This window comes from Choloepus didactylus, chromosome 4 (assembly GCF_015220235.1).
Source record: "Choloepus didactylus isolate mChoDid1 chromosome 4, mChoDid1.pri, whole genome shotgun sequence".
In the NCBI taxonomy this organism is placed as follows: domain Eukaryota; kingdom Metazoa; phylum Chordata; class Mammalia; order Pilosa; family Megalonychidae; genus Choloepus; species Choloepus didactylus.
The window spans coordinates 111,180,400-111,193,222 of record NC_051310.1 but is presented as its reverse complement, the minus strand read 5'-3'; the positions used below and the strand labels follow the sequence as shown (position 1 = coordinate 111,193,222).

Here is a 12,823-nt window from a genome sequence, read left to right as displayed (position 1 = left end):
TCTTCTCTTTGATTTTGTCAGTCTAGCTAGGGGCTTGTCAATCTTGTTGATCTTCTCAAAGAACCAACTTTTGGTGATATTTATCCTCTCTATTGTTTTTTTGTTCTCTATGTCATTTATTTCTGCTTTAATCCTTGTTATTTCTTTTCTTCTACTTGGTTTAGGATTGGTTTGCTGTTCATTTTCTAGCTTCTTCAGTTGATCCATTAGTTCTTTGATTTTGGCTCTTTCTTCCTTTTTAATATATGCGTTTAGTGCTATAAATTTCCCCCTTAGCACTGCTTTTGCTGCATCCCATAGGTTTTGGTATGTTGTGTTCTCATTTTCATTCGTCTCTATATATTTAGCAATTTCTCTTGCTATTTCTTCTTTAACCCACTGATTGTTTAGGAGTGTGTTGTTTAACCTCCAGGTATTTGTGAATTTTCTAAGTCTCTGATGGTTATTGACTTCTAATTGTATTCCATTGTGGTCAGAGAATGTGCTTTGAATAATTTCAATCTTTTTAAATTTATTGAGGCTTGTTTTATGTCCCAGCATATGATCTATTCTGGAGAAAGTTCCATGAGCACTAGAAAAGTATGTGTATCCTGGTGATTTGGGATGTAATGTCCTGTATATGTCTGTTAAATCTAATTCATTTATCAGATTGTTTAGGTTTTCAATTTCCTTATTGGTCTTCTGTCTGGTTGATCTATCTATAGGAGAGAGTGATGTGTTGAAGTCTCCCACAATTATTGTGGAAACATCAATTGCTTCCTTTAGTTTTGCCAGTGTTTCTCTCATGTATTTTGTGGCACATTGATTGGGTGCATAGACATTTACGATTGTTATTTCTTCTCGCTGAATTGCCCCTTTTATTAGTACGTAGTGGCCTTCTTTGTCTCTCAAAACATCCCTGCATTTGAAGTCTATTTCATCTGAGATTAATATTGCTACACCTGCTTTCTTTTGGCTGTGGCTTGCATGAAATATTTTTTTCCATCCTTTCACTTTCAGTTTCTTTGTGTCCCTGTGTCTAAGATGAGTCTCTTGTATGCAACATATTGATGGTTCATTTTTTTTGATCCATTCTGCGAATCTATATCTTCTAATTGGGGAGTTTAATCCATTTACATTCAACGTTAAAACCGTGAAGGCATTTCTTGAATCAGCCATCTTATCCTTTGGTTTATGTTTGCCATATTTTTCCCTCTCTCTATTAATATCCTTTATTGTACCCATACCGAATCTCTTTAGTACTGAACCTTTCTCCAAGTCTCTCTGTCCTGTCTTTGTTTCTCTGTCTGTAGGGCTCCCTTTAGTATCTCCAGTAGGGCAGGTCTCTTGTTAGCAAATTCTCTCAGCATTTCTTTGTCTGTGAAAAATTTAAGCTCTCCCTCCAATTTGAAGGAGAGCTTTGCTGGATAAAGTATTCTTGGCTGGAAATTTTTCTCACTCAGAATTTTAAATATATCGTGCCACTGCCTTCTCGCCTCCATGGTGGCTGCTGAGTAGTCACTACTTAGTCTTATGCTGTTTCCTTTGTATGTGGTAAATTGCTTTTCTCTTGCTGCTTTCAGAACTTGCTCCTTCTCTTCTGTGTTTGACAGTGTGATCAGTATATGTCTCGGAGTGGGTTTATTTGGATTTATTCTATTTGGAGTTCGCTGAGCATTTATGATTTGTGTATTTATGTTGTTTAGAAGATTTGGGAAGTTTTCCCCAACAATTTCTTTGAATAGTCTTCCTAGACCTTTACCCTTTTCTTCCCCTTCTGGGACACCAATGAGTCTTATATTCGGACGTTTCATATTATCTATCATATCCCTGAGGTCCATTTCGATTTTTTTAATTTTTTTCCCCATTCTTTCTTTTATGCTTTCATTTTCCATTCTGTCATCTTCCAGGTCACTGATTCGTTGTTCAACTTCCTCTAGTCTTGTACTATGAGTGTCCAGAATCTTTTTAATTTGGTCAACAGTTTCTTTAATTTCCATAAGATCATCCATTTTTTTATTTAGTCTTGCAATGTCTTCTTTATGCTCTTCTAGAGTCTTCTTGATTTCCTTCATATCCCGTACTATGGTCTCATTGTTCATCTTTAGTTCTTTGAGTAGCTGCTCTAGGTGCTGTGTGTCTTCTGATCTTTTGATTTGGGTGCTTGGGCTTGGGTTATCCATATCGTCTGGTTTTTTCATATGCTTTATAATTTTCTGTTGTTTTTGGCCTCGTGGCATTTGCTGAACTTGATAGGGTTCTTTTAGGGTTTGTAGACCTATTGAAGTCCTTATCTCTAATTTATCAGATCTACAGCTTCGTGGAGTACACTTTCTCTAACTAACCAGCAGGTGGCGTCCACGAGCCACCTGTTCTCCACAAGCCAGTTCTCCCCTGCTTAGCCTTTTTTTTGGTGAGTGGGGGAGTGAGTCTTGTGGGGCCCAATTGGTGTACCAAACTTGCGTGTGTAGTTGGTGTTGCCTGCCCTGTATATGGGGCGTGTTTCTGGGCAGTCGGGGAGGGGGGGTGGCCCTAACAATCAAATCTCCCTGATGATCCTAGAGTTTTAAAGCTGCTGCAATAGTCTAATCCTTCAGTTCAGTCCTGCCACAGTTTGTCTCTGCCACTGACCCACAAGTCTTTGGTATTGGCGTATGGCTCCTGAGACTTGCAAGTGGGCCCCTCTTCCAGGCCGTGCACCCCGGGTCCTCTGTTGAGGGATGACTGTGCTATGTCACAGGTGAGTGCCGCGGTTCTGGGCTGCTGGGCTGTGTAGGGAGGCTCCCAGTCTGCTCAAATGATGGCTGAATGGGGCTTTGTTAATTCACACTGCTTCACCTTCCCAGCTCTGGGACAATCAGCTGAGGTTGCAGGGAAGGCTAATGTCCACGCCCAGTTTTGTGGTGTGTGCCTGTTATTTGAAGCACTTCCGTCACACTGGGTTGTCTGGGGCAGCTCTGGGCTATGGGGCTGGCGATGGGCAGGAGTGTTTCCTGTCCACCAGGATGGTGGCTGTGAGCGGACACCCCCCTTTTCTTGGGAAGTTGTGGTGTTTAGTGAATTTTCTCAGCCACTGGATTATTGCCTTTTGTCTCAGAGCTCTCTTAGTTCTGCTCTTGACTTGACGTGCCCAAATTGCAATTCTTTGAAGCTTTCTGTATTGAGCTTCTTAGAGTAATTGTTTTAGAAAAAGAAAAAAGGATTAAAAAAAAAAAAAAAAAAAAAAGGGCCCTCCTCAGAGATCTAATGGGTTATTGAAATGCTAATAGACAAAGCAACCAGGGCCATTAAGGAAAGGTTCACAGGGCAGAGAGATCAGCTTTTCTTCGGGATTTGCATATGCGCCTGAAGGCCTGAGCTCCGCCCTTCCCCTTTCTGTGTTCACCAGAACTCCAAAAATCCTCTGCTTTTATTTTGGAGTTTTTCGTGTTATTTTTTTTTTCTATGCCTGTCTCCTCTCTGCTGGGCTGGCAGCTCTCAGATTCTCTGGTGTCTGGTCTCAGTCTATCTATGGTTGGAGTTTGAATCAGTAGAATGAGTTTCCGAGAAGGGCTACCACTGCAGTTCTCCCTTCTCCTTCCCGGAGCTGACAGCCCCTCCTCCCACGGGACTGAGCCTGGCAGGGAGGGGCGCGGGTCCCCTGGCCGCAAAAACTTACAGATTTCGCTGATCTCAGCAGTTCGACATTTTCATGAGTGTTGTATGAAGTATGCCCAAAGACAGATTGCTCTGTGGTGTCCAGTCCACGCAGTTCCTGGCTTTTTACCTACTTTCCTGGAGGAGTAACTAAAACTTACAGCTCACCAGTCTGCCATCTTGCCCCGCCTCCTTCCCTATGTTTTTTTACCCATTGCTCTTAGAACAGTGATTTCCAAATTTTGATATGCACTAGAATCACCCAGGAAGTGCGCTAAAAGGAAGATTCCCATCCAAAGATTCTGAGCTTTGTTGATGCCCATGGTAATGCCTTTTTTAAACAAGCATTACAGATGATCCTGATTCTGGTGATCATAGAATCACTTCAAAAACCATATTCTGGAGACAGCCTTGTCAATTGTGCTTCTCACAATATTTGAAGACAGCTCTAGAATTCATTTCAAATCAGGATATTGATAGTCTTATTGGAGTACATTTTCTTTACTTTGTTTCCAAGATAATATGCTATTTCTTATCTCCCCACTTGAATTTTACAGGACAGACAAGGAACAGTTTTTCTATTATATGAACACTTGAAAAGAGACAAGTTGGGAATGCTGTGAGTATGAAGTATTTCTATGTGATGCATTTTAATCAGCATGCTGATTAATTGGAAGTCCATCTTATTGAGATCTACAAGTATTTCATAAAATGACTTGAAATGCACAGGTGGTGGTTCCCAAATATAATTGATTGATTATCCCATATTGATGGGGAAGAGGTTCGTTTTAACAACATGCTACACTCAATCATATACGCATATAAGGCATAACAAATCTGTGTGATGGGGATGTCCCAGTTGTGAAGGGGCAGTTGCAATTCTGGCATGCTCAGAAAAGTGCTCTAGTGACTTAGCAAGATATTCCACAGAAGGCAACATCTGAAGCCCCTTCTCATACCCAGTTTCCGCTCTGAAGCAGTCTTCTGAGGATATGCGGATTCAGAGGAGTCCAGCTGGCAAAGCTCAGGAGGTTTCGCTACACTTCCCCATTACCTGAACATTTCTCTCCAGAGTATTTTGGAGAGATGGCAAAGTTGTTTCCTCATCTATGACCCAGAATTTTAAGACTGCAACCTTGAATTATCTCCTTATTTGATATTTTGGAATACAATTCTTTGGTACCTTTGAGCCATCCTAACTTATTGGGAAACTTCCTGCCCTATATTTCTCTTCTTTCTAACATCTACAACAATGTATACATCATGGCCTCATAGAGATCTGGTCTCATAGAAACTAACCAAATAAGAACCAATTCCCTTATGAAGCCATGGTGTTCCCAAGCAGCCTCAGTTTCCCCTAGGTGGTCAGTCTCCTGCAAACTGGTCTCAACAGGTACAGACTAAAACAAGAACATATTTTTTCTATCACCTTTAACAAAGATTTGCACAGTACAGGGTGTTTTTGGAGCCCCTATTCAAACAACAGACCTTTGTTTTACCAAAGCATAATCAGTTATAACAGGCCATCATCAATACAGTGCTATTCACCCTTGTCGTATGCAAATACTTTGGTTTCTTCCACTTTAGAGGTACAATGTGGCTACAATTTATCTAATGCTTATATTCTTAAAGGTTCTCATCACTGGGGGAAGAGGAGAAGCTAACTGTCAAATCCTCCCCTCAAGACTAACCTTTTCCCAAGATTCCATAAACATGCAAAATCCATTGGGTCTTATTAGTAGAGTCCCTTCACTGTTCATTTTAGGTCCTCCATCCCACCCTTTTGTTACACAGCTGTGATAGCAACAGAAATGAGACCTCAATCCATAGCATCCCACCAAGCATGCTTTCATTTAATATACCCAGATTTTCATATCAGGATGATAATAGAGCCAGGGACACTCTGACCATGTGCAGGGAAGGAGTTGCTCTTTGCTTCCCAGTGATGTTCTCTCCCTCAGCTCCCTCCCTGCCCTGAACCCTACCCTTACCTATCAGAATATTAGAAAGCCATGCACAGTTCTAGGTGTTGAAGATATAGCCATGAACCAAACTGACAAATCCCTGCCCTCTTGATGCTGACATTCTAGTAGGGTGAACAGACAGTAAGTAAATATGATATAGTGTGTCAAGTAAATATGGTATCATATGTCAACTGTGGACAAGCAGGGAAAAGGAAAGCAGCAGCCCAGAGGTGAAACATTTCCTATTCCACTCCCCCCAAATGTGCCACTATGATGCCAGGGCTATAGCAGGACTTTGTTCCGCCAGGCAGTTACTGGGACAGGAAAACTAAGCAGCTGACCAGATTTGAAATTGGCAAAGTGGGGAGCAAGACATTTATATTTCCCAGAGGTCATGCGCACCCAAGAAGTTATGAGTCTAAGCAGGAAAGGTTCAAAGTCCAAGTATGTTTCTAAGCTCAGGAATTCAGACAAATAGTTTAGTTAAGTACAAAAACTAGGAATCAAACCATAGAGACATGAACTCTGGTGTACTGAGCACAGATTGGCATGAAAAGTAAACTAGCAAAGAACTAGACGAACTCATATGCCCATGGGATATGGCTGAGAGAGGGGAGCTCCCATCAGGTTACAGATATGAGCAGCCAGGCAGGCCATGTTCAGGATCCAGGAGGTTCAGGTGCCTGGAGGTCATCCCAGGAAGCAAACAGCATAGCATCAGTGAAGTTCCAACTGCAAAAAGTAACAGGATATCCTGAGGGCTAGGTGGGGGGAGTGAGACACGGGACGCCACTTTTAGAGACACAGGGCCGGCAGGGGTGGCATGAAGAAAACCTGTCGGCAGGTGACAAAGCCAAACAAAGGCTGACACCCAGGACCAGGATTTATAGAGGGGATGAGACAGGGATTGTGCTAACAGAGCAGAGGCTGAGTTCCCAGGGTATGGGCCACAGGCAGGTTTATTCAGGTGGGTACTCAGGCATAAAGGAACCAGGCAAGAGGAAACCATCACAGAATTTAGGGGTTAGAGGAAGAGACTGTTTCATGAGCAAGGAAGCCCTCAATCATGAAACCAACCTAGCAGCAAGGCTAACTTGATGCTGAAGTGTACAGAATGAATAATTAGACTGGTAACGAAGAGGAACTCCCCCAGCTGTCCCTACACCTGCACCTGAGATTTCAGGCAAGAATGTTTGACCTGCAGGTTAGCTTTAGTGGTAGAAATAGTCCTACTGGTGTGCCTTCTAGATGGCTACTGCTACTCGCACATCCTACAGAGAGAGCCCTGTTGACATGGGCCTCTTGAAAGACTAGAGCCTTGCCTAGTGTTTTCTGCCCCGTCTTATTCTCATCTTTTACTGCAGCGATAGAACCAGAGAATGTTAGAGCAGGGAAAGACCTCGGAGTGATCAACCCTCATATTAGAGATGGAGAAACCGTGGCTGAGAGGGTGGGATTTCTCTGGGTCAAACACTGGTCTTGAACCAGTGTTCTTTTCACTGCACACAAAGTCTGTATTGAGCAACTGCCTTGTACAGGGGACCCTATTATGAAATGCAGAGATTCTCAGCCTGTTGTAAAGTGCATCATTACTTGTACAAGTTTGTTCAGAATTTACTAATTTACTTTATCTGAATATTAGATAGGAGTCAAGATTATCTCTGTAATTCTCACTTGCATCTGGCTGTGCTTTCTTGAGCGTGAGATAAAAGAGTAGAATTACAGCTAGTGTATCAGGAGTTGCACAGAGGCGTGAACATGGGAGGCTGAGAAGAGCTGATTTAATAAACAATGGCCAGGAGACAGTCTGTGTTCTCCGAAAAGGAAAAGATGAGAAAATGTAAACTTTTCTTCTTTGTGTTGCATAATTTTCTCTGGAGTCTTAATGGGAAGCTTTTCATGAGACGACTGAGTGTTGCTTTGCTTTATTGCAGTTGGGTCAGATCAGGTGAAGAACATCAGCCAACCGCTTCTTTAGGAAAGCTGAGGGCTCCAAGAGGGGATGACCGAAGAGACCAGAGCTTTGTAGTTTAGCTTTGCAGGAGTAACTTCATACTGAGTCCATTTATTCAGGGATATTCTGGGGATAGGGGCATTTGAGGAGAAATTTCAAGGAATGAAAATGAAGGAAATCCTAGAAATGAATTAATTAATAGGGGAGGGGACTTAGGGTCCATCCTGCCTCTGGGGATCATGGACCCCAAGAAGCTGAGAAGGGGGTAGTGAGAGGGGCACATATCCATGTATGTGTCCACGTGCATCCGTGTCCCTGCCCCCACCCTCCCGATATATACTTTTGTTAAAGCATAGGTCTCAATCTTTAGTGTAGATAAGCATATATAAGAATCACCTGGTGAGCTTGTTGAACACTACTCATTCCGGGACCCCAAGCCCAAAGTTTCTGATTTTGTTGATCTGGGGTGGAGCCTAGGAATCTGCTGTTTTAAGAAGCACCAAAGTCTATATATATACTGACTCTGTGGCAAAAAATATAAATCACTTAAAAGGATTACTGATTCTGAAGTTGCCTCTATTATTTGTTTTCTTGAAAGATGAGATACTAATGTTCAGCAGTCATAAGGGGGGTAGACAGGCACTTTCTTGAATTTTGGGGATGTAACTCCAAAAGTTCGGAAACACTGATCTAGTCCAGTTCCTTCATTTCAGAGAAAAGTGAAGACACAGAGAGCTTAAGTAACTTTCCCCAAGGGCACAGAGTTAGTCAGTGGCAGGATCAAGAGCCTTAGTCTCCTGCTTTGGGGCCTGGGAAGATTTCCACTCCCACCCTGACCCAAAAGAAAGCCCCAGCTGGTTGGAGGGCAGCCATTCCAAAAGGACCTCCTCCTTAGAGTCTAAGGTAACTTACTTTACAGGTAGCAGTTGGGAAAGAAGTCATTTCAGAGTTTTAGTCAGCTGCCTTTAGGGTTCAACACCTCAGGCCAGAACAATTTTTTAAATTATTCCATTCATGTAATCTTTTTTCTTTTTATCTGATAAAGTTCAAAAAGTAGCTAGAAAAATACTCCGGAGTTTTGTTTCCAAGTTAAAACTTAAAACGATCTAGTTGTTTGGGAAAGCTCACTGCCCACACTATTATTCTACAGGACGGTTTCCAAGTTGTCTCTGAAATCTTCTTGAAGGGGGTGTTCAGATTTATAAAGATGAGGGGGCACATTCTCCTCTGAACATGGGTAGGACACTCTTGGAAGCAGCAGGAGTCACTTATACACGTGAGACAAAAAATAAACCCCAGGCAAAAGTCTCCAGAATACGGAGGTGCAAATGTCTCTGGAAACAGGACATCGTTAGGCATGAATTACACTTAGCAACAATTCTCTTCAACAAATTTAAACTGTCCTAGCTCAGTAGTTGCCTTTTGCTAGGAATGACTGAACCTATTGCTATATTCTGCTAAGTTGATTAATAAAAAATATTTATTACACAAATCCTTTTTGTTGACAAGTTAAAATGGAGCCTCATCTTTCATATCTCCCTGAAGATTGCCACCTTCTGAGATTGAAAATACTCATTAAATTCCATCACCAGACAGGCACAAATGAGAGGGTGATTGTTTTTAAGCATGTGAGGGGAATCGTTGGTAAACTCATTTGTTTGGATATCATTAACAGAACAATCGGCGAGGATCTCCAGGGGGTCCTCATGACCTTTGCTCGCAATCTCTTCATCATCCATCAAGAAATATCAGCACCTAATATGCAAGGCGAGACCAATTTTAAGGTGAGGTGTTAATTAACTAACGATCCTGGTTAATTTCTATACAACGGCTGAAAATACCTCATGCTGTATTGTAAACAAGTGCTAAACCATCTTTTTTTTTTATGGTAAGCAGTGCACATTTTACAATGTGCAGGGTCAATATAGTAAGGTTCTCACTGAACCTGTTAGTTAAATTTAATAGTTTGAAACTTTTTCTTTGAAATATAATAGACTTCCTTTAACTTGCTGCCATTTCCAAATCCAAGCTCACAAGACAACAGAGCTTTCTAATGTAGGGGTTGAAGCTGAAATGTCACAATGGAACCAAAACAGAGGCTGTCACAATGAAAAACTGTGAATGTAACCTACCTATACTTCAGTTAATACAGTATCTGCCTGGGGATTCCTGGGGAGCCCCAGTTTCTAGAGCTACAGAAGTTCTGAAACCCCAGAAGGACAATGTGTGTGGTAGTGAGAAGCAAGAGAAAACCCCAGCCTATGTGTGGATCAACTGCCCCAACCCATTTCTCCAAAGTGGAGCAGATGTTTCCTCACTAACTTTCTGAAGCTTCCAAATGGCCTCTACTGATGTTGGCCAGTGAAATCCAAATGTGTGTCTTCTATTCAGAGACTAGAAGTCTCTGAATTGTAGAGAACAGGAGCAAGGTCCATGCTGGGGTGTTTGAATCAGCTGCTGATCAGAGATGATCTATGAACATGGGCTATTTCTCCATTTATTTAGATCACCTTTAATTTCTTTCAATAATGTTTTAGAGTTTTCAGTGTGCAAGTCTCGCAATTCTTTTGTTAAATTTATTCCTAAGTGTGTTAGATTTTTGATGCTACTGTAAACAGAATTGTTTTCTTGGTTTCGTTTTTGGATTGTTCATTGCTAGATATACAATTGATTTTTGAATATTGATCTGGTATCCTGCAACCTTGCTGAACTCATTTATTAGCTCTACTGTGTTTTTGTGTATGTATGTCAATTCCTTAGGATTTTCCCTGTATAAGGTCTATATAAGAGATGAAACTTGGTGTTGATCATCAAGGTCTGCACCTGAGTCCCAGCCTAGGCCTTTATCACATTTAAATGGGTCAAGTAACTTACAGGACTTGATCAGAAACTGCATGTGAGTGTTCTCATAAATGGAAAGCCCAACAAAGGCTTGATAAAAGTATAATTTTTGAATACCTTTTTTCTTGAGTTAGGGCCTGTACCATTTGTAACAATAATATAATAACTGTGATTTGCTCTTTAAAGCAATTTTGTGACCTGGAAGAGTGACCACTGCTTTTCCCACAACGTCATTGAAAAAACTCAATAGAAAATGGGCCCAGTGTTACATCAACTTTCATTGGTCCTGAAAGGCCTATGTTCATCATTCATATCCTAAGTCCTTGCCAGCTAGAGTCATTTTATCTGTTATTGCCATGTGCAAAAATCTGAGCCTGTCGGTATGTGATCAGTTTAGCCTGTCCAAATATAACTAATAATCAGAATCAGATGGTTGATCTCCAAATCCATATAGACTAAATAGACTCTGAGCTTGGACTTGAGGTTGGCAAAACCAATCAGCCAACCACCCTTGCAAAATGAAAACTATTTCTTTGCTCTTTCTTTGACTTTCAAAAATCATCAAAAGTCAGATGTTCTCAAGTGTCTCTTACCCATCTCACGGTTTCTAGTCTGATTCTCAAATGAATCATTGTTATCTTGATTTTTAGTCTCATTAGAAGTTTTACAAGACCAAAATATCAAACCTCACTAAATAAGAATGATAACAATAACTTGAATGGTTATTCCACTGAAAGGTGGAATAGCTTCATTTTTGGTAACATTTTCTGTCTACTATCTATCTAAAGGCTTTCTAATAGATATTTCAGTTTATAAACAAGGATTTATCAGCAAAGACTGAATTCAAAATTGAAAAGTGTTACAAGAAAAAAAAAGGGATTTGACAAAATCCAATACCCTTTCATGCTAATAACTCTCAACAACTAGGAGTAGAAAGGAACTTCCTCACCGTGATAAGGACATCTACAAAAACCTACAGCTAACATCATACCTAATGGTGAAAAACTGAGCACTTTCCCCACACGTTGACCCTTGCCATTTCTATTCATCATTGTACTGAAGGACCCAGCCAGGGCAGTTAGGCAAGAAAAAGAAATAAAAGGCATCCTGATTGGACAGGAAGAAGTAAAACTATCTCTCTTTGCAGATGACATGATCTTATATATAGAAAATCCTAAGGAATCAACACATTCACAAAAACACAGTAGAGCTAATAAATGAATTCAGCAAGGTTGCAGGACACCAGAACAATATTCAAAAATCAGTTGTATATCTATACATTAGCAATGAAATCCTAAAATGAAACTAAGAAAACAATTCTGTTTTTACAATGGCATCAAAAATCTAACACACTTAGGAATAAATTTAACAAAAGAGTTGCAAGACTTGTACACTGAAAACTTTGAAACATCATTGAAAGAAATTAAAGGTGACCTAAATAAATGGAAAAATAGCCATGTTCACAGATCGTAAGACTTAATATTGTTAAAAAAGCAATACTCCCCAAACTGATCTATAGATTTAATGTAGTCCCTATCAAAATCCCATCAGACCTTTTTGCAGAAATGGACAATTCATTAGTAAATGCAAGAAACCCAGAATAGCCAGAGTGACCTTGAAAAAGCTGGAATTCTCACACTTCTTAATTTTAAAACTTACTACAAAGCTACAGTATTTAAGTCTGTGAGGCACTGGCTTAAAAATCCATATGTTGATCAATGAAATAGAATTAAGATTATCAGTTGATTTTTGACAAAGGTGTCAAGATAATTTGGTGGGGAAAGAATAGTCTTTTTAACAAATGTTACTGGGAAAACTGGATATCCTCAGGCAAAAGAATCAAGTTGGACCCTTACCTTGCACCATATACAAATTTTAACTTAAAATGGATCAAAACCTAAAGGTAAGAGCTAAAATTATAACTCTTAGAAGAAAACATAGGTGTAAATCTTTGGGACTTTGGATTTGGCAAAGGACTCTTAGATATGACACCAAAAGCATGAGTAACAAAAGAAAAAAAAATAGATCAGTTGGACTTCATCAAAATTAAAAAGTTTTGTGCTACAAAAGACACTATCAAGAAAGTGAGAAGACAATCCACAGAATGGGAGAAAATACTTCTAAATCATATACCTGTTTAAGGGTCTAGTATCCAGAATATACAAAGAATTCTTACAACTCAATGATCAAAAAATAAATAACCCAATTTTAAAAATGAACAGAGGATTTGAATAGACATTTCTTCAAAGAAGATATACAGATGGTCAATGAACACATGAAAAGATGCTCAACCTCATTATTTACTAGGGAAATGCAAATCAAAACCACAAGATACCATTTCACACCCACTAGGATGGCTACAATAAAACACAGAGACAATAATAAGTGTTGATGAGGATATGGAGAAACAGGAACCCTCATGCCTTGCTGATGGGTATGTAAATGGCGC

At 40.2% G+C, this 12,823-nt stretch overlaps 1 protein-coding gene and 1 long non-coding RNA gene across 17 annotated transcripts in view; one reads left to right on the top strand and one right to left on the bottom strand.

Annotated features, from left to right (window-relative positions):
- Window positions 1-12,823, bottom strand: part of LOC119531855 — a 132,209-nt gene that overhangs the window by 97,766 nt on the left and 21,620 nt on the right. The window lies entirely within an intron of this gene.
- Window positions 1-12,823, top strand: part of IQCH (IQ motif containing H) — a 301,965-nt gene that overhangs the window by 287,309 nt on the left and 1,833 nt on the right. For all 12 annotated transcript variants that reach the window (XM_037833597.1, XM_037833596.1, XM_037833589.1 and 9 more), the window contains 2 exons: window positions 4,173-4,234; window positions 9,209-9,317. In XM_037833597.1, the coding sequence (XP_037689525.1) occupies window positions 4,173-4,234; window positions 9,209-9,317 (171 nt within the window). The remainder of the gene's footprint in view (window positions 1-4,172; window positions 4,235-9,208; window positions 9,318-12,823) is intronic.